This window comes from Podarcis pityusensis (genome assembly GCF_964106645.2).
Source record: "Podarcis pityusensis genome assembly, chromosome: 2".
NCBI classification, from domain to species: Eukaryota; Metazoa; Chordata; class Lepidosauria; order Squamata; family Lacertidae; genus Podarcis; species Podarcis pityusensis.
Genome location: NC_138029.1, coordinates 100,673,346 through 100,699,706, shown reverse-complemented (window position 1 = coordinate 100,699,706; position 26,361 = coordinate 100,673,346). Strand labels below are relative to the sequence as shown.

The 26,361-nt window shown below is 41.6% G+C and overlaps 1 protein-coding gene across 5 annotated transcripts in view; it reads left to right on the top strand.

Moving 5' to 3' along the window:
- Positions 1-26,361, top strand: part of SLC25A26 (solute carrier family 25 member 26) — a 123,425-nt gene that overhangs the window by 70,156 nt on the left and 26,908 nt on the right. For 4 of the 5 annotated variants that reach the window (XR_013983005.1, XM_080995907.1, XM_080995905.1 and 1 more), the window contains one exon: positions 14,118-14,162. The exons of the other annotated variant lie outside the window; for it this stretch is intronic. Coding sequence is in view for 3 of the 4 variants with exons in the window: in XM_080995907.1 (XP_080852033.1) it covers positions 14,118-14,162 (45 nt within the window). In the remaining variant the exon portion in view is untranslated. The remainder of the gene's footprint in view (positions 1-14,117; positions 14,163-26,361) is intronic. 5 annotated transcript variants of the gene reach the window in all.

The window sequence follows — 26,361 nt, the reverse complement described above, 5'->3', positions numbered from 1 at the left end:
TTTGGAGGCAATTAAGAGTACTTACCCCAACAATGGTCTACTGATGCTCATTTTTAATTTCCTTTTGCTTTTAACTTGTTTTTAACTTCTTCTGATTTTACTGTCTGGTTTCATGTTTTGATATTGTTGCAAACCATTGCAGTAGGGGCATATAATTATTCTAAGAAATAAATAAACAAGAAGGTATTCTCAGCATTTGGGAATTGCTCTCGGAGTGATATATGCATTACTTGGCAGTGCTCGCGCAGTGCAGACCGGAGATGTGAAAGTTAAGCCAGTGACACTGGAATGTGTGTTGTTTTCACTGCTTGAAAAAACTTCTGCGATAAACTTCTCTGCCACATGATGGAGATGACGGTGCAAGATAAAATCAGCATGATTTCTCTAGCTAAAAAAAAAAAGTCTCAGAGAAGGAATAAATTGGGATTTATTCTATCCACTATTGTGCAGGGCTCACGTGTAGTCATTTGCCTTTCTCCTCAGTTTTCTTTTTAACGCATAATTCAGTTACATCAGCGCAGACGAGAAAAGACAGCAAAAAATGATCAGAACCAGTGCAGCCTCTTGGGATACTTTGCTCCTGCCTTCGGAATCATTCTAAAACTGAAATTGTGTTCCTTTGAAATTATTAATTTACTGGCCACACAAAACAGGGGAGGTGTCAGCAGACTTGGGGTGACCCTGAAGTTTGGAGAAGTTGTTTAGAAAAAAACACTAAGGGGGCGGCACTCCCCAAAAATGCTCAGCTGGGACTGAGCATGCTCAGTGATCATGGAATGCTGACAAGCTTGGGGTGGGGGAGAGAATGGAGTGGTATGACTATAGCCCTGAACTGAAGCATTGCACGTAGTGTTTTGTGGCAGGGTCCTTTCCACTTGTATTGTTAACATTTTTAGGTTTTAGGTTGGCATCTGTCCCTCTTAGGAGACAATGGAAGAGTGTGAAGTCAAACAGTTGAAGAGTTACAGTGCCTGCTATAGCTGTAAAGACCATTAATGAAATATATAACAGAATAAGGACATGGATGGATTTTTATTTTAGTCTCTTAAAATCTGGGGTGCTTTTCTGAGTAGAGTTTGCCATTTCCTTTTAAGTTCCTTTCACTAAGGTGTGCCAAAGTCTGCATAGGGTTGGGCTCCTGGTGTTGCCTGTCGCAGTTGTACTAAGTGAGCATGACCTTGTCAAAGCAAAGCCCTTTCCCAAGCCCGTCGCTTCAGTGGATGAGCTAAGCACATGCTTAAAACTCTTCTGCTGAAATCAGAATGACTTCCCATATCTAATCAAATCCAAAATCTCCACTCAAGTGTTGGACATGGCCAAATGGAACTATAGATTGCAGTCCTCAAAATGCTCATTTTGAGAAGGTGGTTTTAATGTAAAGCTTTTTGGGTGGAAACGTTTTGGTTGTGAGAAATAATGGGTTTCATCTTCAAATACTAAGGTCCTTGCCCTCTTCTCTTACATATGTGCTTCAGAAGTCTCTCTTTCCCCACCCCCCATGCCGTGTTCGATGCTCAAAGGGCTGGCTGTTACAGGGTTTTGGTTTTTTTTCTCTGCTGTGAACAAAGTTTTGTCCTTCATGGTCCTAAACTCAATGCATGTGCATGACTTAAAGGCATTACCTACCAATAAATAGGAGATTAGCTGCGGCTTGTATATTTCCTGATCCCTCCACATTTTTTCAGATGGCTCATTGTTATCCTGTTTCCTTTAACGATGGGACACTCTAATGAGTTTGCCATCTGACATACATCTGCTTCCTGTTAAACAATACCTTCATTCTTCCAGAGCTGCTAAACTCATCTGTTATCCTATGAGATTTGTATCTTTGCCTTGAAAACAGCAAGTACAAGTGGATTGCTGTATATTCAGTTTCTCGGTTGGGCTCTTTTCCCTCTCTGCATATTGTCACACTGTTGTAAGTGACCATGGGAACATGCTGAAAATGCGTAATCATTTAGAAGATTACAGCTTATTTACATCTTTGGGAGGCGTGTCCCTGGTAACATTTCATAGGCAGCTTCGTGAAATCAGGGGCGCATTGTACTGACTCCACAACGATCCAAAACTTCACAAATGTGATTTGTGACTAGAAATCTGCCAATATTTTGGACTGCAACTGAAAGCTTCAAAATTATCATGTTAGGTTGCATCACAAGTCTAGTTGCCTGTGTTTTATGCACTTAAGAAAATTTTTTTTAATACTTAGATTTAAGAAAATCATGAAATTGTAAAGCTTCATAGTTGCTTTCCCTCCTTTCTCTAACACTAGGGGATGTCAAAGAGAAGCTGTAGCTTGATCTAGAATTCCTTCAACATCTGTGCTGTATCTCTGTCACCATCATTTGTAGATTTATTTTAACTACATTTTTCTTCTTTTTTGGAAACTTATTTCAAAACTGCTGAATAAGGTTTGGAAGGTTGTATTTTTATTTTATCTTAGTACTATGCCAAAGGTTGTCCCTCCCACTTCTGTGAAAGAGACTTCCATCTTTCTGCTTCATTCTCTGGGCACTTGTGAATCTCTTCAGAATTTTGGCAGGTACCCATTTTGGGTTCTACCTTTAGCATGGGTCAAGGCTGTGTGTGTGTGTGTGTGTGTGTTTTCTTTTCCCCACAAGTAAATATTTTCCCAGCACTCTTGAAGCCTCCTAGGCTGTGTACACTTCCTGAATTAATTCCTCCCATCTCATAGTGTCTTTCCCCTGGGCTTTAATCAAAGTGCAGGCACCTGGGAAGGCTGCAGAGTGAAGACCGCTGGTGAGATTATTTGTAAAATGAAAGAAAAGACAGCCAGAAACATTCCTTGGCTAGCTGGAAAATAAGGAATACCCATCAAAAACCCCGCACGTCACTCATGAAAATTTCACATCAGTTTTCTCCTTTGAATTTTCATGCAACTTATTTTCTCTTGTTGGATAATGGTTGGGAGGGGGGAATCAAAGGATATATTATTGCCTGAGCTCTGTCTCTGTCAGAAACCAGAGCCTGACTAAACCATTGATGACCAATCAACAGTAAGGGCAGTACAAGTAGCATAGGGAAGTAGAGATTTGTGTTACACTTGGACAAGAACAGGAAGGGCCTGTTGGCCTGTCTGTGGTGCATGGTTAGATCTAGTCTTGTGCCCTGTTGCTGCTTATGTCCTTGCACATTAGGCTGGAAGATAAAACTATGCTGCATATGTTCTGTAGAATGTTCTCCCCTTGGAAGTCTTGCTGACCCCATCTTAAAGTCACCTGCTTTATCACCTGCTTTATACCTGGCTTTTTAGGGGTGCTTTGAGGGAAGCTGACCACCATTAGCACTGTTCTCCTGCTATGCTTTGCAGGTAAGCCCCTTTCTGCTTACATTGCATTATAGATTTCAGCTACATTATTGGTTGCTATAAAATTCTCCAATTCAAATTCTCTGAATAAAAGTGGAATATTTTCTTTTCCCCCCCATGTAAATAAGTGAAATACTGTAAAGTGTCTTCGTCTCACTCAGTGACCTTGGCTGCGGTTTCACTTTCTATTATTCTTTTGAATAGTTCAATGAAACTGTTATGCAGGGGTTTCCCATTGAAATTTCAGCCCAAATGATCTTGACAAGTGACTTTGGGCTGCTTACTGGGAGGTATGTATACAGTAATATTTTGATATCTAGCATCTTATTTATTTCTGTGATCTCACTACAGAGTTGCTTCAGCCTGTCTTCTGTTCTTTTTTTTAAACTAACTTTTTAATCCTATTATGGGTGAAGAGGTGAACTCGGAGGACAAAATATACACTGCCTCATATTTACTAGGACATGACAATTGAAATGAGATGTTGCTCTATACAAAAAAAAAGTTGTGGAAAAATGTTATGTGGCACAAAAGGGGCAGGTGAACAGGAGCAAACAAACAAACAAAATACCATCTTGGTGTTTTTAAAATCACCACGTGAATAGTACATCTGGTTGGTGAGGTTTCTGTGTCCTAGGGCATTCGATGGAATTGAACTGAAACCTTTGATTCTCCGCCCGCCCCTCCAAAATATTTCTGAGAGTCAAAGCATTTCCAGATGGAGGGCATTTAGAGTGTCAGGTATGCTAATTGAGCATGTCTGAAACCCACAAACCAAATAGGGGTTGTGCTGATCTCTCCCAACTTGAAGGCCAGAAGATATATGCTGTTGGCGGAGAAGGGGTGGGGAGTGATGGTGGCGTGGGGTTGTGTATGAGATCCAGTTGCGCAAGGATGTGGGCTGAAAGCCTATGGCAGACTAAGTTTGACAAACTAGACCAACCTTCCCCAACCAGCCACCCTCTAGGCATTTCAGACTACAGCTCCAATCAGCCCTAACCATTGATGGGCTGCTGGGAGTTGTATCCTACAACATCTGGAGGCCACCAGATTGTGGAAAGCTGAACTAAACTGTAGGCTAAATACAAGGTTCTGGCAATAGGAATGCAGGAAGTTGACTTCTACTGCGTCACACCATTGGCCCATCTAACTCAGTGTTGTTTATCCTGAGCGGCAGTAGCTCTCCAGGGTTTTGGACAGGTGTCTTTCACAGTCCTACCTGGAGATGCCGGGGTTGAAGCTTGGATCTTCTGTAGGCAAAGTGGATGTTCCACCTCTGAGATATGGCCCATCCTTAAATATAATTTCTTGGGAGACAAGAAATTGAGGAAATGTGGGATTATGGTGAAGCTCACGGGGACTGTGATCCAGTTAGCTGAAGAGCAAAGGTCTATATCCTGAAAGAGTTCATCAACGTTTAAGAATGGAGTGGCTTCTTCCTATACACTGCAACCTTGCAATATGAATGAGGGCCACGAGGCAATTGGGAAGGGTGTGTGGCAGTGGCTTGACTTGTATCTACTCGTCAGAAATCATTTGCCACGTCTTTGTCTTCAGGTTTCTTGTTCTGTTCCTAGATGGTTGAACAGCCTTGCACTTTGAATTGTTTTCCAGCCTTTGTGATGATGACGTTATGGAGTCTTTGCACAAGCAAGATCTGAATGCCTTAATGAATAACCTTGCAGCTTCTTGGAATGCTTAAATACAATTACAGCTGTACTTACATGAAGGTCAAGTTCTTCAGGAAGCCAGCAGGGTGTCTTGCCCTGTTCTGTACATGAAGCAGATAATTCAAGATTCAAAACATATACTACTCTCTTCACTCGTAACCAGAGATCAGCTGCACTGCGGGTTGGTTTGCTGCAAGCCACTCAAGGACTTGTTGATCTGCCCTTCTGCATTCCAAAGGTTGGGAGCTGTTGGTTCTGTACTAGATAATCTGGTTTAGTCCATATACCGGAAAGTGCAGTATAGATTCTGCCTGTGCCATGCTGCTTCTCTGTTGCTTTTTCGATGTGCAAAGCCTGTTTCTCATGCTCCAACACTGGTGCAAGAAGCTGGAATGAGAATCCAGGGGAAACCATGTGCATCATGTTCATGCCCATTGCTATCCCCTGACATGATGGAACCAGAGAGCTGTGGCAAAACTGAAGAGGCTACTGGCTGTGATTGAGCTTTGCAGGCCATCAGCTGGGGAAGAAGAGGACAGGGTCTAAAAATACCTGACTCTTAATCACTTTACTTAATTTCTGGCAAAAATGTCCTTGTGCAGCTCTCTTAGAAGAACAAATTTAGAAATGGCTTAGTGCATTTTGTGATACTTTAAAAAAAAAATCTCTGGGTCTTGGCAGTCACCCTCTGTTCCTTTTTCCCCAATTCTTCCCTTTTATTTCTTCTTTTCTTGATGTCCTCTGGGCAAAGTGGGGAGGGGGAAACACTTCTTGACCATATGGGGGCAGCCAGCCCCTCTGCCTACCTCTCACCCATTGCTTTAATTGAGACCATTTGTTTGTTTTAATTTAACCATGTGTTAACTGCTAGGATGAGGTATTCAGGATCTCCACAGAAAAACAAAGCTACACCTGTTGGACTAAACAAAGGCCTTCAGTACTACGAGGTGAGCTAGTTCTCTCCTGAGGCTGTTTATACAGATCTCCTCTTCCAGTATTTATTTTAGAGTTTTGCAAAGGGAGATAATTTGGAGGGCAAAGCTGTCCTGCTTCAGAAACAGACAGAACCTGAATAAACAAATGCTTGCTGCAGATTAGTAGGAACATCTGTAGTTTTTAGATTGTTTTGAGAGCACATACCATTTCCCCCTCTCTTTTTTGTGCTCTTGTTTGTCCACCCCACCCCCCTTACTCATTTTTTTTGAAGGGTAACAAAGGATGGGGGAAGAAGGTGCAGCTGCACTGGGCATGACATGCCACTGTTTTAACTTTAAGTTTTAAAGCCTCAGCAGAAGAGTGGTTTTATTGTATCTTAGAAGAGAATAAAGCCACATGCAGATTCCAGCCATGGACATCTGTTTCCTCTTGATGTGGAAGAATTCTAGCATTTCAGAGGCTATTTCGGTTCTCAATGAGTCTGCCTTTCTCCCGCTTTTGCTACTCTTCTACATGCTTTGCCTGCTACCTTCCTTCGAAGCCCTGCTCTGCAGTCCATCAAGCCCGTTGTTAGGCCATGTTGTTTATCCACCCGTTTTGTAAGTTAGGTTTCCAAATTGTCTCCCAGCTTCTTTTCTCACTTGTGTAAACTGACTGCATCAGCATCTTCTCGTACTTGGGCATCCCTGGAGTTTTTCTTCTGAGTTTGCAAGCTTTACTGTCGAATGGTATAGCAACAGTTGAGGCTCCTTACAGTATTGTATTGTTAAGTCAACATGCTGTGTAAAGCGTAGAAAACTCGCATAGCTAGATTGAATAAATATTCAATTCCCGTCTCCTGCTAGGTGTCGATAAGACTGCATCAGAGAGTTTCTGCAGTTCTATTCCTTCCCGTAACTGCAATAAACTTTCCCGTGAAAACATTGAGATCTGGATTAAATTGGGATTGAGGCAATATATAGGTCCTAGGTTGGGGTCCTTTGGTGTTTCTTTGACCTGGTAAGAAGTCAGTGAAAGGCACCTCTGAGGCTTGTGGGTTATAGTTCCGCTGAACTATAAATTGTTTGGCATAAATGATCACTCATAAGTAGATCAATAAATAGACTTTTCATAACCAATCTAGAGTTAGGGGTGAGTAGTGAAGTAGCCAAGTTTGCTGACAATACTTGGGATCATAGTTGATGGTTTGATAAAGAAGCTGAACCAGTGTTGCGACTGGTGCAAAAAAGGCAAATTCCATGCTAGGGATCATTGGGAAAGAATCTGAAAATAAAACAGCTGATTTCATAACGCTGTTATACAAATCTATGGCACAACTGCATTTGGAATACTCTGTACATTTCTGGTTGCTCCACCTCAAAAAGGATCTTTATGAAATCCCCCCTTTTTCTGGTTATTTTAAAGTTGTGAAAATAGACATGACACTTGAACTGATTTGTTTAGCATGATGTCTGGTTTGGTTCTAAGTAGGTATATATTATTTGTGTAGGAGGAGAAAACTTTTACAAAGTGAGAACAAAAGGACAAGCAATGCAAGAGACTGTGTCACGTTCCTGTGCAAAGCATAAATGAGTACAAAATCCAACCAAAAGAATACAAGATCCTATCAGAATGAGTAGTGAGACCTGTTCCCATGTAGAAACTAGTGGAGATAAACTTTCATAGCAAGATGAGTAGCGTAAACAAACATCTAAGGACCCGTGTGGTTTTTCCTCTATTAAAATAATACAGCTACCTCTCTGGAATTTGTCACAAAGGGAAGACTGTTTGTTGTGTATGTGTGTGTGTGCTTTTTCAGGACTGGAAATCCTGAAACCCTACTATTAGGCTCAGAGAAAGGCAGATATTGTTGGCCCAGCCAAATTGCTGTAGCCGGAGAGCATGTTCAATAGTCAAGTGCTAATTTGGTGACACAGATTTGGTATGCTTCAGAAATAGATGCTGTTTCTCTTGAAGCAGGGACAGTTGGGGAGTATAGGAATATAATCTTAAACAACATATACCACGTGCTACCATATATAAAACAAGACTGAGTTAATTCTCAACAACAAAAGCAATAAAACTGGCAGCATTTGTTGCCACGAGTGGGATGAATCTATTTCTTATTATCAGTATTACAGAGTTAAAGTATATGTAGCTAAGAGAAAATTGACAATGTTAATCTGTAAAACATTCTAGGATAATTGATGTCCGTCTGGAAGTAATTCTAGTGTTAGTCAACTCTGCTGAATAATCAGTAAAGCTATATAACATCAAGCCAGACAGGCAGAGAGAGCTGGTATTCTGGTGTCTGTTTTCTGTGAACATTGTAGGAGAGTTGATGGAGCCAGCCAGCATTTTGCTGGCAGAAAGTTATCCACATGTGCGGAACACATTTTCACTGTTGTTTTAACATATTTCAGGTGTAAATATCAATGCTTGGCAGGGCGTGATGATCTTCTGTTTCGGTGATTTCTCTAGGAAAATAATCACAAAATGCAATCAGTTCACAAACCACCCCAAGACATTTTAATCACCCTAATTGTGGTGGAGCTGTAAAAGGCTTGCGGTGAATCCAATCAATTTTTGTCACTCTTCGAATGACCTCGTAAAGAAAGCGGTCTTTGTATCTGTGACTCTGTATTTGAGCCTCCACTTTTTTTCTCTGTCAAAGATGGTGTCAAAGTGTAGTTAAATAATAATGAAAAAAGATTTGGAAAATGCAACATTTTCTTAAATTTCCTGGTTTGTGTGAGATTGCAGTTTGTGAAATGCATCTAGATTATTTTAGTTTATTCTTCCTGTATTTGAAACTTCTCGAACATTTAGGGAAAGCACTGTATGTATATTAACAATTAATTTCTATAATAATGTCCCAGATGTCTATGAGCACACAAATGTGAGTGGGTCTACTTCTCTCTCCCCCCCCCCCTCAATTGCTCTTGGAATCACCAGATGAAGACCTATCAAAAGTCTGAGGTGGATGGGAAGGACATGTTGGTGGGTAAAGAACCTGCTGCTTTTAGCTTGGGAAGACTGCCCCTCTGCTCAGCACCACAGCTCTCAATCTGGATTTCTGGGTCATTGTGGCTTCAGAAGCCACTCCTCCCTTTTTTGCTTGTTGGAGAATTCCAAACTCACATGGCAAGCTCAGCCCATGGTACAGAATTCAATCTGTTCTGTCATTGTGAGAACTGGATGCTGGACTAGATAGGCCTTTGGTCTGATCCAACAGGGTTAAGTTCTTAACATTCTCACTGTTGGGTAGATAGCTTGCAAGCAGTGCTTTGTCTCTCTGTAGAAAAATAGATGCCTGTACTCGACATGAAGTGGTTACAGTAAGTGCCACACTTTTTAACAACAACAAAAAGAGGTGCTGGTACTATGTACCCTTGAGTTCCCCATGGAAAAAAAACCTGTTCAACTTCCATGGCAACCGACTTCATCTTCATCTTGAAGCTAGCATTTCCCTGTTGTCTGGGAAGCTCAGCGTGAGATTCATGGTTTATTTAAGGAATTGTGGTTTATTGGGGTTAGTGGGGAATCCCTCCTGTCTTGTCCTCCATTTCGAACAGTGATGAGCTTGCTACTTGGTGACGTTTATTGTCTGCATCAGGAAACATTTACTTCAAGGGCCATTTTGTGTGTGTGCGTTTGTTCTTTTGTTTCTGAGGAAAATGAAAGGGGAAAAGAGAGAATTATACAGTTGTGTGCTTTGGTGAGGCTAGGATAGAGTGGCCAAAGACATGAGAGAGAAATGGATTCAAAATGTTAATATTTGTGTTAAGTTAAGTTAAGTAGGAATGGGTTACAATTCATTGGTAGAGCATCTATTCTGCATGCAAAAGGCCTCTGGTTCATTTATGAGCATCTTCAGACTGGGAATGTATCATCTGAAATCACAGAGACCTGTTGCCTACCATTGTAGACAATACTGAACTAAATGGACCATTGACTTTGTTCTGTATGAATCAGCTTCCTTGTGTGAGTGTGCGATTTATATAAACATATTGTATCTTTTTGCTCTGGGGCTAGTTTAAGGATCTATCCTCGGCTTGGATGTCATTTGCCTTAGTCCTCTGAAATCTACCCTGCATCCATTGCCCATACATTTTCAAGTCTGGGTTGTAAGCCCACATGGCTACAATGTGAAATATTTAAAAATATTTGTAAGCCAAAAATCTCAGGATGTTGAATTTTTCATTTTGGATGGCGTAATGTTGGAATTGGGCTTGGCCTCATTCTGGTTCCATGCAAGGGCAAAACTGCTTGTCCTTCTACCCTAGCCTGGGCACCCCCTATATATAAAATATAATATTGCATTTGTTTTTTTCCAGGCCCATGGTAATCACCCACTTAATTCTTGTTCAGGGGGAAGGCATCCTTTTGCAAGTCTCTATCTCCTCATAAATATATTACGCCTTTTGCTGTAAAGTGAACAGGGCTTTGGCACCTGAAATTGGGGGCAGGAAGAAAGTTAATCTCAGCGCTTGAGTTTCATGGCCCTGATAAATAAGAACCATGTTTGACCTTTACTGTGGGTCTTTGAGATGCCACAAGGGAAATTCTTCCTTGTTTGCGATGACAAACTTCCTATGAGATTTCAGTTTGTCAGCTCAATGTACAGCAGTGACATTGATTTCTTCTCACTGCCACTTCCTGCCTGACTAGATAACAAATTTCCCGTGGCAGGTGTCTGTCAGGCTAAGTTTTGCCTGGCAGAGGAGTGGTGTAGACTCATTTATTAATCATTAGCTGCAACATGATGAACCAGACAATAATCTTTAACTCTTGTGGTGTTGAAAAACATGGAGGGGGATGTAGAGTGATAGAGACCTTACCGCCTACATGGTAGGAATTTATTGAGGGAAATTATATGTATAGACCAGAGGTCAGCAAACTTTTTCAGCAGGGGGCTGTTCCACTGTTCCTCAGACCTTGTGGTGGGCCGGACTATATTTTGAAAAAAAATATGAACGAATTCGTATGCCCCACAAATAGCCCAGAGATGCATTTTAAATAAAAGGGCACATTCTACTCATGTAAAAACACGCTGATTCCTGGAAAGTCCACAGGCTGGATTTGGAAGGCGATTGGGCCGAATACGGCCCCCGGGCCTTAGTTTGCCTACTCATGGTATAGACCAAATACAAGTTGCTAGTGCTTTTTCAGAACGGGCTTGCATCTCTGTATACTCGATAAAAGTGTGCTTTCCCCTATTTTAGTGGGCAGGTTTCTCTAGAGAACTGCAGATTATGAAAATCGGAGAAAGGCAAAGTACTCCTTCCAACTTCATCTCTGTGATCCAGAAAAGGGTTATAGTCCAGACCTTCATAAGATGGTGTGATGGTTCAAACATGGGTAGTGTTGAAATATGCAGTCTGGGAAAGCTTCATGACTGACTCAGTTCTTAACAAGAAGGATAGGGAGGTTAAATCTGCACTCTGTAAGCTTGTACCCAGCAGGAGATATTCCCTCAGGCTGCTGCAGATGACAAGATGGGAAGCCACTTAATTCCTCCCCTCCCTCTATTGCTCCCATTCCAGGTGGATATTTTTGAACCACCATGCAGCTTTCAGAATTGGTGCCTGAGTCTGCTTCTTTTCATCCTCCCTCCTCATCCCATTTTCCTTGGCCTTTTAGATTATAATAGGTCTGCTGGTCGGAGAAGCTGCCATGTTTTGTTTACTGATGTCATACAAGCTTCTCTAAGAACATTTTCAGCTTGAAAAATGGGTTGAAAAATAAGTAGCTGCAAAATCCCACTGTAACTGCTCTCTTACAGTTTCTAAAGTAGCTCCAGAAGAAGGGGCGGCTAACACAGTTGGGTAACTACAGGGACTGGAGTAGATTTCTTAGGTGAACTGGTGTGAAGTGTCTTGCAGCAGAAAGTGCAAGACCAAGGAGAGATCCCCTGAGGTGCTACTGTGGAGAAGACAGGGATGAGTACAAGGGGAAAGGAGTGAAGGCTACCCTCTTACCTCAAAGACTGAGGCCAAGTTATTGAGTGTTGAGCCCAACTTTGCCTGGGAACTGGCATTTGCATGGGAGGGAAGGGAATCAAACCAGTGTTGCCTCACCAGTAGGCATGAAGTGCATCTCTCTGGCCACTAAAGAGTGTTCTTACTCTGGTAGCTGGATCAATCACTACACCCCTTTCTCCCAAAAATTTCACTGAGTGACCTTACTCAGGACACTGCCTGGCTATATTGCAAAGATTTTGGTAGGAAACAACAAGCTTTTAGAACTAGAAATGTTATGTTCATTCTCTGAACTGCAGTTGAGAAACCTCAATACCACATGTACCACAATGTCACTAGAGGCATGAGATTCATTTGTTGCAGAAAGGCCTGTTTCCTCACCTACGGTAGTTAAGACAGAGAGTCATAGCCATGAAAAATAAGAGTTAGTATCACAACAAACTCCCATTTTATTATGCTGGCTTTCCATTTTTGGAAGTTGAAATTGAGACACATGCAGATGGTGATGTGGACAGATAGCCAGATGCAAGTGGTTTTTTTGAGTGAATATATTAGATTAATGTTAAGCGGTTACATCTGTTTCTTTGCTGTTTTGTTAAAAATGTATGTATTGGATTAGTCATCTTCATAAAAAAAAGAAAGAAAGTGTAAACAATGCATGCCAGGCCTCTTGAGTGCATTTTAGAATAACGCTAAATTAAATGTCACAATGAGTGGCTGGCTCTCAGCTTCACTCTTCCTTGTTGTAAGTCTGTATAGATTTAATAGGACAGCTACAATCTATGATGTAAACTTGTATGAGCTGAAGCCTGTCATGTTGACAGTCATAGTATAATAATGTTTTACATTTAAAGTTTCTAGCGCCTTTATAGAAACCAGTTTTTGGAAAAACACATTATGGACATGATAAAATAACGCACATGATAAAATAACAATGGCTGCAGTCCAGCGCACAGTTAGGCAATGCTTAAACCTTGTCGAATTCAGAGGGACATAGACAAAAGTACCTTTATGTTGATGGCGTCCCATAGAAGCAGCAAACAAGGATTTGCCTGTAAGGATAGCACAGAGAAAGTTTCACTAAAGTTTGTGGGATTATTTCATACTGTTTGTGAAGAAAGATCCCTGGACAATTTAATGGCAAGAACCTAATGTCTTTATCCGTAGCTTCTTAATCTTCCAGCAGAAAATAAAGGTTTACTAAATGTGCAGTAAACCAGATATCCCATCACGGCCTCACTGGCCCAGAGTGAATTCACACAATCTCTGTTCCACACCACAGAGTGGTGGTCTTGGATTTTATGAATGGATTTCATGCGCATTTAGCTGCCCTTTGCTCATGCACAGAGGGAATTCTTTTTGGAGATTGGTTGTTGGGCCATGGGTTGCAAAGAGTGATGAGCAACCAAGCATTTGTTGTGTCCGCTCGCAGAACTGATTGTCTATCCAAAAGAGGCTATAGAAAGTCATCATGTGTTGGTAGTCATTGGAACCTTCCCAAGGCTTCTACCACTGCCAGTCAACCCCTTGAATATTTGGACGAGGAATGGAAAATTTTCACCTCAACCATTTATATTTTTGGAACCAGAGGTTGAAAAGAGGGGCAGACAAGTATTTGGGTGCCTAGCCATGGCTGAGTGATGGAAACGTTAGATGCCTAACCTCCAGAGTTGCATTTTCAAGTGCTGACAACTTTGGTTCCCAAGTTAATAACTTTTGGGGCTGACTCCATTTCCAGTGGTCAGTATTGAGGTGAGCCAGATATCATAAATATAGTTTCCCTTATAGAGTGTCTTTAAGTCTTCGGTTTAACCTAAGCCTTTGTGACTGCGGAGCTCTAAAGCTGAACTGGCAGTTCTTTGGCGAGCTGGATTTCTTTGCATAGCTTCTAAACCATCCTCTGTATGGCTTTCCCAGATGTTGAGTCAAACTTTCAAACTCACCATACTAAGATGGTGCCAGTTATTACTCTTAGAGCCCACCCTCATTACAATACGTTAACCTCTCGGCAGGGAATGTGCTAAACAGAGTCAAAGGTTCTGTAGCAAAACCAGCCATCTAACAAGGCGTGTGCATAATTTAATCCTCCAGGATTTATAAATTTAATAAGCTACAGTTCAACAAGTGAACAGTAACTTCCCAGTTTAGAAAGCCGACTAACATGCCAGCTTAATTTTTGCTTATGTGACAGGTGTTTCCCCCCCCTTTTCTCTCCATTTCCAGATTCCGTTCTCCCTTGTACAGTTTCCTCTGTGGGAGTCCTTAAAGGTAAGTCTCTCATACAAACGTTTTGAAAGTGAAAAATATAAATGTGAATGTTGCCATTTTTTAAAAAAAAGGTAAAATAAATGCAATGTAAAATTCAGTTGGGGACAAATCAATGGCCGAATGGTGATTAAGAGCAAGAAAGACTAACCCTGAAAAACGAGTACAGGAACAAGGGGAGGTGGTGAATGTGAGATCAATGTAACCTATGAGTATGCTGCACGTAAATTTTGGCTAGATATCTCAGGGAAAAACTGAAAGCCTGCTTGTGAGGTTTGGTGGATGGACACACTCTGATCATACACCACTTTATTTTCTTTCCAAGTGTCACTGTTCTAACACACTGGGCTGTATCCATGACAGAATTGCATTTCTGACACCATACTGCACTACCGTTTCTCATAGTTTCTTGTGAAGTTTGGATGAAATAAGAGAAACTAGTGCCACCATCCTGTGCTGCCTACTCACAAGTTCAGTTCTCATTGAGTTCAGTGGGACATACTCCTAGTCAAGGCTGTGTAGCGGGGTGGCTAACCTTTGGCCTTCCCGATGAGATGTTGCTGGACAGAAAAGATAATGGCAGTGGCAGCTCTGAAGGAAAACTTCCATTATCTCTGACCATTGGGGGAAGCTGACTAGCACTGATGGAACTTGGAGTTCATCAACACCAGGAAGGTGGCAGGTTAGCTGCAGGCTGTATAGGATTGGAGCCAAATTCTTTGTGGCAGCTTCACTTGTAAGTGCTTGAAACAACCTAGAATGTATGAAGCTAAATTAAATTGCCAATATTTCTCTACTCGTATTCCTTCAGCCCTTATTCCTCCCCTCCTTCCTGGATGTAACTCCTGCCCAAGGTCTTAAGTGTAAGCTAAATGATCAGTGCTGTTTATTCTGGGCTTAATGTGTTATATCATTTGGGTTTTAACCAAAGGGAAAGGAATTGGTTGCAAATCCTGCCCGCCCAGCCTGTAGTAATACACGTCATCAATTATTATCTGTGGTCCCGGGGAGAGTTTTTTTGTTTAGGGTGGTTTTATAAGCCAGTTCCTCTTTTAAATGAGGCATTGCGCTATCTTCTGAGGCATAGTTAACTTAAATTGTACTGGTGGTTTTGGAGTTGAAGCCACTGGCCCACTTGGAACTTGACTGAGACCACAAAATAATTTTACATAAACCACCAAACTGCTGTCAGATGCTAGTAAATTTCATCCACTACCAGGCTTTTGCTCAAGGGACATGAAAAGAAACGTGAAATATATTTTCCGTTCGAAGTTACCCTGCTGGAAGAAGCCCAAAACTGTAGCTTCACATAACTCAAAGAGAATAGTGTTTCTAATCATGCTTGATTTATTCTTGATTGAATATTCAGTATGGATGGATTATAAGAAAATGTCACAAACAATTCTCATAGTAATCTAGTGCAGGAGTCCCAGTCCAGTGCCCACACATGCCATGCCATGGTGCCCATTAAGGCCTTCATTACTGCCCCAGGGCAAGGGCCCCAGCTTTATTTTTTATTTTTTAAAAAGAAGCCTATAGTCCTTCTAGAAATAAAGTTATGAGGCAAAATATGCATGAACTCCTTTAAGCCATTTCTGTGAAATGAGCCAGCCTGGCTGCTCTTGCCTGTCAGTGTTTTTAGCTTATGAGTGAAGCTACAGATGCGATTGATAAGTGAATTGTTTGCACACCAGGGTTCTAAACTGCTGCTGCTTTCTTTTGCTCTTTAATACACTTTTCCTGCTACGGCCTTATTTCCAAGGCAGAAATTCAACATGTTAAGCCTTTTCTTGTATGGAAAAACAGTTATGGAAAAAGTTTCACCATGATTGTACTCTCCCTGTTGTGTTATGCCGCACCCCCCATGGCAGCCATTTTGTGACTGGCACCCTGAAAATTCAAAATGAATCCCCCCCCCCCCAATCCAAAAAGTTTGGCAACCCCATATCTAATGGGACATGGTGGCAGAAACTTTAGGAAAGACAGCAGTTATTCTAAGCTCTAATATTATTTGATAAAGAATGCCTTTGTAAGCGAAAGAGTAAATCTGAGATGTTTTGAAAAATAAAGAGAATGTCTCTTTTTGACATTTGAAAACTGGAAATTTCATTCTAAAAATGCCTTTGCGAATTTTCTCTTGGCTTAAAAGGGATTGTAACTTCCTGAATTATGAATGCTTTGGATATAATATTGACAGAAAGCCATAAAGAAACTCAAAACATTTAAATAATTTTATTATTTTTATTTATTTTAAATATTAATATGTCAAACAGTAGCCATGTCCTCAATGCTTACAATACATATTGATTAAAAATACATCAGTCAACAATGCATGTAATAATAATAATAATAATAAACAACAGTTGAAATTAAATGGATTTTAAAGTCCTGAGAAAATAAAAAGGTATTTGCCTTGAGCTGAAATTATATCAAGGGTAGTTTCCAGGCATGCTTCTCTGGAGAGGACATTCAGTAGCATGGGTGCCCCCATTGAAAAGGCACTTTCCCCCAGCAACCATCCAACGTACCTCATCTGGTGGGGTACCCAGCGGAGGCATCAGAAGATGATCCTGGGTATGAGTAGGTGCATGTGGAGGCAAGCAGTCATTCAAGAATCCTAGCTCCAAACACGAATAGCTTTGAGCAGGCTTCCTCAGGCTCGGCTCTCCAGATGTTTTTGGCCTACAACTCCCATGATCCCTAGCTAGCAGGACCAGTGGCCAGGGATGGTGGGAATTGTAGTCTCAAAACATCTGGAGGGCCGAGGTTGAGGAATCCTGGCTTTGAGTGTCACAATCAGCACTTTGAATTGGATCAGGAAACAGAATGGGAGCCAGTGAAACTGGCAAAGCACTGTTAAAGGATAAAAGAGCTCCTGAAACTGTGGACTTCTGAAGGACTGCAAATCCTCCTCCTGGCGGAACTCACCTGGACAGATGAACCATAACAGTACTTCTGTCTTCTCTATGTTGAGTTTCAGTTTATCCACCCTCATTCAGTCCACTACCATGCCCAAGCATTGCTTCAGCATCCCAGCTACCTCATCTGTGTTCAGTAAAAAAATAAGAAATAAGCACCATTCAGGAATTCTGCATTAAGGTTGAGTGTAAATGTACAGGAGAGTGTGTGGACAAGCTCAGTAGCTTCATCTCAGTTGCTCTTCCAGTTACCCTCCAGTCTGAAGCGGGAGTTATTCATGGAGGCTCCCCACACATTTTGAAATACCACTGAAGATGCTTTGGTAAATAGGGTGTAGAGGAAAGTTGTCTCAGAGCAGGAGATTGCACTGCCAGGCATGTGGGACCCTTTTCACATGTTTTGTCCCTGCGTTCTTCTAACTTGTGAATAGTCAGGCCTACAAATTATGCAGCCCACACAAAAGCTGATGGATTGATGGTTTTCTATTTATATTTTACAAAGAGGTACATCTTCGACCTGTTTCCCTCCTCACATCATGAAAAACATAGAAGATTAAAAGGCTAGGCCAGGCATCCCCAAACCCGGCCCTCCAGATGTTTTGCGACTACAATCCCCATCTTCCCTGACCACTGGTCCTGTAAGCTAGGGATGATGGGAGTTGTAGTCCCAAAACATCTGGAGGGCCGAGATTGGGGATGCCTGGGCTAGGCCAATGCCTTGAGTGGCAGTATCCCAATCTCATCTTTGGAGGTCCTACTCTTTTGGCTAGGCAAAGAAAGGAGACCAGGCTCCTAGTATTTATCTCAAAAATCCAGGGATTTTGTACTTGCAGTACAGTCGTACCTTGGATCCCAAATGCCTTGGTACTTGGATGTTTTGGCTCCCGAATGCTGCAAACCCAGAAGTGAGTGTTCCGGTTTGCGAACGTTCTTTGGAACCCGAACGTCCAACGGGGCTTCCGTGGCTTCTGATTGGCTACAGGAGGAAGCCAAGCAGAAGCCGCGCTTTGGTTTCTGAATGCTTTGGAAGTCAAATGGACTTCCGGAACAGATTCTGTTCGACTTCCAAGGTATGACTGTAACAGTGTGGTTGATTTTTCACATCCTCATTTCCTTGTGGGCTTCACAAGGGCTCCTGTGGCTTAAGCACCCACAGTCTGTGGTAGCTCACCAGACCTGGCCTTAGCTTCAAAACCCCGAGATTTCCAATTTAGAGTGATGTGCACCTACAGTGGTACCTCGGGTTACATACGCTTCAGGTTACAGACTCCGCTAACCCAGAAATAGTACCTGGGGTTAAGAACTTTGCTTCAGGATGAGAACAGAAATCGTGCTCCGGTGGCACAGCAGCAGCAGGTGGCCCTATTAGCTAAAGTGGTGCTTCAGGTTAAGAACAGTTTCAGGTTAAGAACGGACCTCTGGAACAAATTAAGTACTTAACCCGAGGTACCACTGTACTTGGGAACTGCTGAATCTATTACTAACAAACGTATCAGGTCTTATGAAACCAATTGGCTTGTTTATGAGGTACTTTTTGGCAAAGGTGTCTTCGTCATCCGGGCATCTGGGAATCATCTCAACCTTTAGGATAACTTCACTTGCCTTATTTGGAGTCTGCTGTGATACCGTAGTGTTGTGGCAGCTTTCTCTTAAGTTGTGTACTGTAGAACTAGCCTGACACAGTAATTGCTAAACAGGGTATAATTTTGTTCTGGACAATGGAGATGACAGCATTAAGGGGAGGAGGGAAAGAGCCACCGTGTGCTTTCCAAGAAAAACCCCAACCACATTTAAAAACAGGAGTGTGATGTAGTGATTCTCAGAATACAAGGCTGCTTTAGGATACATTCAAGATGCTCTGGAGGTGAAATGTATTATAAACATAGGGCATGAAGTACACTGGTGGAATTCAGTTCACAAAGTAAATAGGCAATTGGGGGTTTGGAGAGAGTGTAATCTAAACAGTTCATTGCCAGTAAAATTCAGATAACTTGAGTAATAATTCCTGGGGTGGAGGAGGACAAACAAGCTGAAGCTTCATTCAAATGAGACAGAGGTGCTATGTGTCAATTGCTCCAGTATTTAGCTGTGTCTAGATGGGGTTGCACTCCCTCCGGAAGACCAAATTCATAGAAATTCAAGAGATTACAGTAGCTAGGTGTGCATTTTATCACTGTAAGCTGATATACTTGGTGCAGCCTTCTCTGGATATGTTAGCTCATGCCTCCATTACTCATATTCTGGTTACATCCAGGTTAGGCTACTGCAATGTATTCTGTGTGGGGCAGCCTTTCTTTCATGAAACACCCTTTCCTTTTCTTGCAAAACCAGCACTTCCCATTATTATTCCCCACCCCATCATTTTGCTTACCCATGGAGACCAATGCCACTGTAACTTCATTTTAGTACAGGTTTCTCTGTCGTTCGTAGCAACTTTAAAACCTGAGCTGAAGCCAAGTAAGAAACTCCATATTTCTGGGCACCCCATTTGTAAAACCCTTTCCCATTTTAATGTTTAATGTTTTAATTCATCAAATTTATGGGACAAGCAATTGGTCCAATTTGGAGAAAACATTTCTATTTCATTTCTGTGCTTTTAATTTAGAGTAAAAGTTGGGTTTTTACTATATTGTTCTCCGTGCTCGGTTTAGATCTTATGCTTAAATTGGGTGCTAGATTGAAATGATTCTATTGCGCTTTTACAGCTTTTTTATTGTACTTTATTGTCTATTTTTCAATGCTGATAAATGTCCTAACTGATGTTTATTATCATCTTTGAAAGGATGGCTTGGGATAACCTTTTTATTTTGCAAGACAGTTTATAAATCTGTAAAATGAATAATAAAATTATCTTTTGCGAGATGTTGATCTAATGGCTGCATGGACCTATGAAGAGGCTTAATATTTCACATATTATTTTAGCTTGCAGGTGTTAACACTGAAGCCCTGGCTGTTACTATAGTCCATTTGGGCAAGAAGATCTGTAGAATGGGCTTCTGAGCTGCAAAATTACTGCTGCCAGGGAAGATGAATTTTCAAGTGTTTCAGACACTTTACTTTTTAAAAAAAAAGATATTTCTAGATATCATGGTCCAAAATCAGGCAAGGAGTAGATTTTAATATGAACCATTTATATGAACCATTTTAGATATAGGACGGATAGGTGCTGTAACTTAACAGAATGTAAAAGTGGACCACAAACATTTTCACAGGTAGACAGTTCCATCTCTGCACCATTACAGTCATACCTTGGATCCTGAACACCTTGATACTCAGACATTTTGGCTCCCAAATGCCGCCAACCTGGCTTCCTGCAGCCAATCGGAAGCTGCGCTTTGGTTTCCGAACGTTTTGGAAGTTGAACGGACTTCCGGAACAGATTCCGTTTGACTTGCAGCATTGAATTCAGTGGCATGTACTTTGGAATAAACATGCATTTAATTAGGATGTACAGCAGTTCTTGATATGCAGCCCAAATATGTTCAGCTGCAGCTTGGAGCCTCTTTTTTTGCTTTTTTCTCCCCCCTCAGTGGTCTGAGCGTATGCAGTCTGGTGCTTAGAAATGGATTCGGCGTGTTTTGCTGTCCTAACCTAATTAGGTATTCTAAAGTTTAGAGGAGAGTGTAATGTTGAGAGTCTAAGCAAAACCATTCTCAGATGCTCCTGCGTCACAAGCAAATTCCTCTAAAATGGTATCGCACCAATTAGTATTTTTATTCTGTTGTTAGTTTTAATTTATTAATTGGTTTTTTCAAATCGTAGCATGTCCAATACACACACACACCGTTTTTAAATACGTTATTGGCTGTATATGTAGCTATCCGTTTTAAAAAGCCTTAAAATAGTTTTTACTGGGTGGGCAAGCAAAGTTTGTCCCACATTCTTTCCTTCTCTCCCCCCCCCCCCATTTCCCTTTTCACAGCTCCCCCCCCCCAAGGTAACTTTTCATTTCTCTTCTTACTGTTCCTAGTGGCATTTAAGCCCAGGGTAGATGAAACCCAGACAGGGCCTTAAACCCATTTCCTTGCAAGCTGTGCAGTAAGCGTTCTACCATTCCCTTCTCCTTCTTGGTGTAACGACTCTGCTTCTTTGGGGGATTAAGCACTAATTGTTCGGTTACACTAACGTGTCTGCCATTTGCTGAGGTGCTCCTTCACGGAAACCAGATTTCTAGTGCAGCCTTTCGAGGCAGGTGACGTCACTTCCAGCCAATGGGGAGTGTGCATTCCATTTGCCGAATGGTTGCCCCACCCCCACCCCAAGAAAAAAAAAGAACAATATAGCCACAGCTGCTCAGCAAACAACCCTTACTTTATCAGTGTCACAATAACTGTTATTCACAGTGGCTTTAGAATACTGTCAAAGACATTCCTGCGCACCATCTGTAAGCTGATGTGCGCTTGGAACAGTGAAAGGAAAGGAATTGCTTTGCTGGCTGAGTTAAAACACCCTTTGAAAATGCTCAAGAGTTTGGAAACAGGCAGCACATTGAAAACAGGCTCCCAGTGGGTGGATGCACATTAAGTTTATTCGCTGGTTTGAGCCCTGTTTTCAGAATGGGAAGTGATCCGATTTCTAGAAAGTTTGTGCACGCCTCGTTCCAAATATGTACTGAATTCATTCTAGGCTCCAAAGCCTGTTGCTCTCCCTAGAGTGCTTCTTTCCTTAGAACACTAGTTTGGATAGGCAGGCAGATTAGTTCTTTCCTCCTCCTGAGCAGGAATTCTCCACGAAGAGTATTGTTTTTCTCTTTGCAAAAGTATCCAAAAGAAAACAGTTTCCACACTTCGAAAGGGGGCAGGGAGGTGAATGCAATAGCTTCTCAGTATCCAGGATGGTAGGCAGACGCTTGGAGGAGATCTCGTGGGGGAATCCAGCCCAGCCCTTTGCATTCACAGGGCTAACCTACTTCAACAATCCCTGGTAGATCATCCAGTGCTAGCTGAAATTGAAAGCCTGGCGCAACCCTTTGATATGTTCATAAATAGGGAAGAGAGGGCCTCTGAGCATGTGCGGAATTTGAGATTGGGGAGGGGCTACTCAGTGCCAGTAGACGCAGCTCACTGCCACCTCTCTACTGGGAATTCTGCCCTCGAGCATTCTGCCCTGATGTGGGTGGCAAAGTATATGTAAACAAGGCTATGGTGAGAGGAGAGTCGGGTATTTGGAGGACAGGTCACCCAAAAGAACCTAGGTTGTTGTAGTTGCTATCTAAGATGGCTAACGTAGCGATCTAGGCCTCCATTGTGTTCAAGTAAACTCATTTCATGTGTTGTTGGCATCCATCTGTCTTGGGAGACAATGGAGGAGTTCCCCTTGGGGTGAAGTCAAACTCCCCCCCCAGATGTTTCAGATGTTTTCTAAAAGTTGTTTATCTCCCTGACACATTGCACAGGGAGGGTGCCACTGCTGAGAAGGCCCTCTGCCCGGTTCTCTGTAACTTCATTCTCACAGTGAGGGAATCGCCAGAAGACCCTGGGAAGTGTCTGGGCTGAATGATATGAAGGTCTCACTTTGGTATTCCTTTTAAAAAAACAACAAGCAAACACAACTTAGCATACAAGTGACCTAGGAAGCTAAGGAGGGCCTGGGTTGTATGAGTTCCCATGTGTTTCAGCCAGAAGATATATTTCCAATTTGTTATTCATAAGGGAAGAGCGCAAGATTGGGATGGGTCCTTTGAAGTGGAAAACAAAGTCTTCTATTCAGTCTTGGGTCTAATAGAATGCACATGACACAGGCTTGGCATCACAGCCTGTTTTAAAAGTGCAGCGCTTGTCATCTTTGCTTTCCAGTACTGGGAATGCTGGTGGGAATGGGTATTGCCCTGAAAGAAAAACACGGCTAATTATTTCCTGCTGTCTTTAATAGCGCATGCCTGGAGCAATCGGACAGGGAATCATTAGAGAGAAACAAGATGACCAAAGGCTTGTGTACTCACACTGATACCTTGTCAGTGCAGTTACAATTTCAGAGTTAATTGGACCCAAAGAAAGGAAACTTCCGTAATGAGATGCACTGCCAATTCCCTTATCCTCTAAATGCTTTTGTGTTCCCTGGGTTTATTCAGGATGCCAAAGTAATTGTACTGTTGCGCAAGTCCTCATATAGAAGGTCATTATTGCTCTACAGTTGATCAGATTATACATTTTACTTGCATGTGTATGTTGTTGGACTCCGCATCTTTCCTATTATTGATGTGGTGCTGAGGCTGAGAGATTGGAACCGCCCAAGAATGGCACCCACTGACTGATTGGGGTCTTGAACCCAAATCTCTCAATGCCATGACACATATTTTTATATCACCAGTTCAATATAGTAGACATTAGCTGTTTTCACTGTTGGCATTCTGCTAGTTATATTAACCTTTGTCAGGAATGTATTTAAGGCAAAGCAACATCTCTTATTAGAAGGGGTGTGCTTGTCCTATTGTTTGGTAGAGTGAAGCAGCCACAGAGTTTGGGATACTATGAAAGGGCAGAGAATTGGAATCTGGCTGACCTCTGTATGAAATAAGGATGCTGAGCTAGACAAATCTGGTCTGGTCTGATCCAACAGACTCTTACTGTGTTCTAATTGTCTTTTATTATATAGTTTATTATTATATTTTAATCATCAGGAAGGGTGCTGCCTGGATTTTCAGTCACCGAAATGTCTTGGGCAGGCATCCCCAAACTCGGCCCTCCAGATGTTTTGGGACTACAATTCCCATCATCCCTAGCTAACAGGACTAGTGGTCAGGGATGATGGGAATTGTAGTCCCAAAACATCTGGAGGGCCGAGTTTGGGGATGCCTGGTCTTGGGCCACATTTGGGCCAAGATACGTATGTGGCCAGAGCTTCTTAGGAATGCCATCCTATAACAAACCACTAGCAGTAAGAAGGGGAGAATTGCAGTAGGTGAGAGTTCTCTTATCCAGCGGGAATTACTTCATTAATGGCGTTAGTATTCAGAACTGCAGCATGCTTATTCCCACTAGCAGAGTTAGAAAATGAGACTTCCATATATTATCGTGATAAAGATGGGAGCACATCTCACGGGGACCTCCGCTTTCTACTTGCAGAATAGGATTATATGTGAAAGCAGTGCTTTAACGTGCATTTTTTTTTTGTAACTTCCAGAAGCTGAAAATAGTGTAAACTGGAAACAAATAGATATTTTTCTCCTGCATTTCTCCCCAAGCAAAGCATCTAAGCATCTGTGTTCTGCCTCCACTATTGGAGACAGTACAGTGGTACCTTGATTCTTGAACGCTTTGGTACTCAAACCACTTGGAACCCAAACACTGCAAACCCGGAAGTAAGTGTTCCGGTTTGCAAACTTTTTTCGGAAGCCAAACATGCTCCGTTTTGAGTGTTACGCTTCCAATTTGAGTGCCACGCTTCCATTTTTAGTGCTACGCTTCAGTTTTGAGTGCCACACTTCCGTTTTGAGTGTTACACTGAGGTCTGTCTGTTTTTGCTATTCATTTTCCAATTTTGTTTTTGCAGCTCTTTTCGTTTTGTTTTTGTGACTGTGTGCAACCCAGTTCAGCTACTGATTGATTGTGTGACCGCAGTACATGGTTTGTTGCTTTCATTTTATGGATCAGTAGTCTCGTTTTATAGTAAAATTCATGTTAAATTGCTGTTTTCGGGGTTGTTTTTAAAAGTCTGGAACGGATTAATCCATTTTGCATTATTTTCTATGGAAAAGCATGCCTTGGTTTTGGAACGCTTTGGTTTTGGAACGGACTTCCGGAATGGATTAAGTCTGAGAACCAAGGTACCACTGTACGCCTCTGAATGCCAGTTGGTGTGAGGCGCAAGTGGGGGCAATGCTGTTGTGCTCAGGTCCTGCTTGTGGGTTACCCTTGAGTGTTGGAATAGTTGGGTGAATGACTTGATCCAGCAGGCTGTGCTTATATCCTCATCTTACGGGAAAACACAGCAACATGGTAAAAACAAGCAAAATAATAATATGCACCGTATTGAGAAAATCATCCAGATCTAACCAATAAAATATGGAGCATTGAACATAAGCAGGAACCTTTTCTTTTTTTTAGAGAGAGATAATCTCAAAAATGGGTGGCAATTGAAATATTTTACATTGGGTTTTCGTAGACTTAGCCGGGTGGGATGCAGCTATTACTCTATAATCTTTTCCTTCCTGTTACTCGATGCATTCATTTCCTCTCTTTTGCACATTTCATTTTGGGCCTCCCTATGACAAGGAGGGATAGGATGGAACTTATTAGGTCATCCACGTCCAGTCTCTTCCAGTTTAGGATTATTCCCTGTGGTATGTTCTCAAGTGCTGTCTGCTATGGTCTATTTTTAAATGATCCAGAAAACAGGGTTTTCCCTGCTTCCCTGGGGAAGACCACACCACAATTAAGTTGGCCTTGCTGCAAGTGGATTTTATTATTTCCTCTTGGCCAACTTGAATTCTCCTTTGGCCTTGGTCCCCTGGACTGCTCCGAGTTTGGCTGTAAGGTAGAGTAGTCCATTATTAATGGCTCTTGTTTTTCTCCATTTAGACTTGTTTCTTTTTTTAAAAAAATAATATTTATTACTTTTATAGATTACAAAAAGAGAGAAATAAAAAAGCAAAAGAGAAAAAACAGAAGAGAAAATAGAGGGGGGGGAAAGAAATAAACAAATAGAAGAAAAAAACCAACAAACATACACTATACAATACAATATATAAACAATACAAAACACAACCTAAACTCAAAACTAAACACATTAAGCTAAACTAAACAAACCCCACTCCCCAAAACAAAAACAATTTAAAAACATCTCTTTTTCATACTCTATCTTCCATTCCCTTGTTTACTCGACCTCCTCACACCTCCCTTTTTGTATTCCGCTTTTATTAATTGTTTCAGCAAATCCTTTCCATCTTTCTCCATTTTCTGTGATATTGTAAATAATGTATTATTTTAACCTTATTTTCCATGAAAACTAAATTACTTATATGTCCTTAACTCCTTATAACATTTCTATTAAGCCCATAAGAAATAAAAATAAAAAAATAAAAAATCATTCCACCATTTTTCTATCACTCATTAGTTTTACCATAAGTCTATATAAAAAGTTTAAATTTTCCAATCTTCTTCCACCATCTCTTCTCCCAGGTTTCGGATTCTGCCAGTCTTTTCCATCAATTTCATAAAGTCCATCAACCTGGTGACCTTATGTCCGAGGCTCTTAACTCTTTTCCAAGTCCCTTCTGCGGGTCTTCTTCATTTTCTTTAATGCTGAAGAGCCAATCTCGGGGAAATTCTAACCTGTCAATCCTT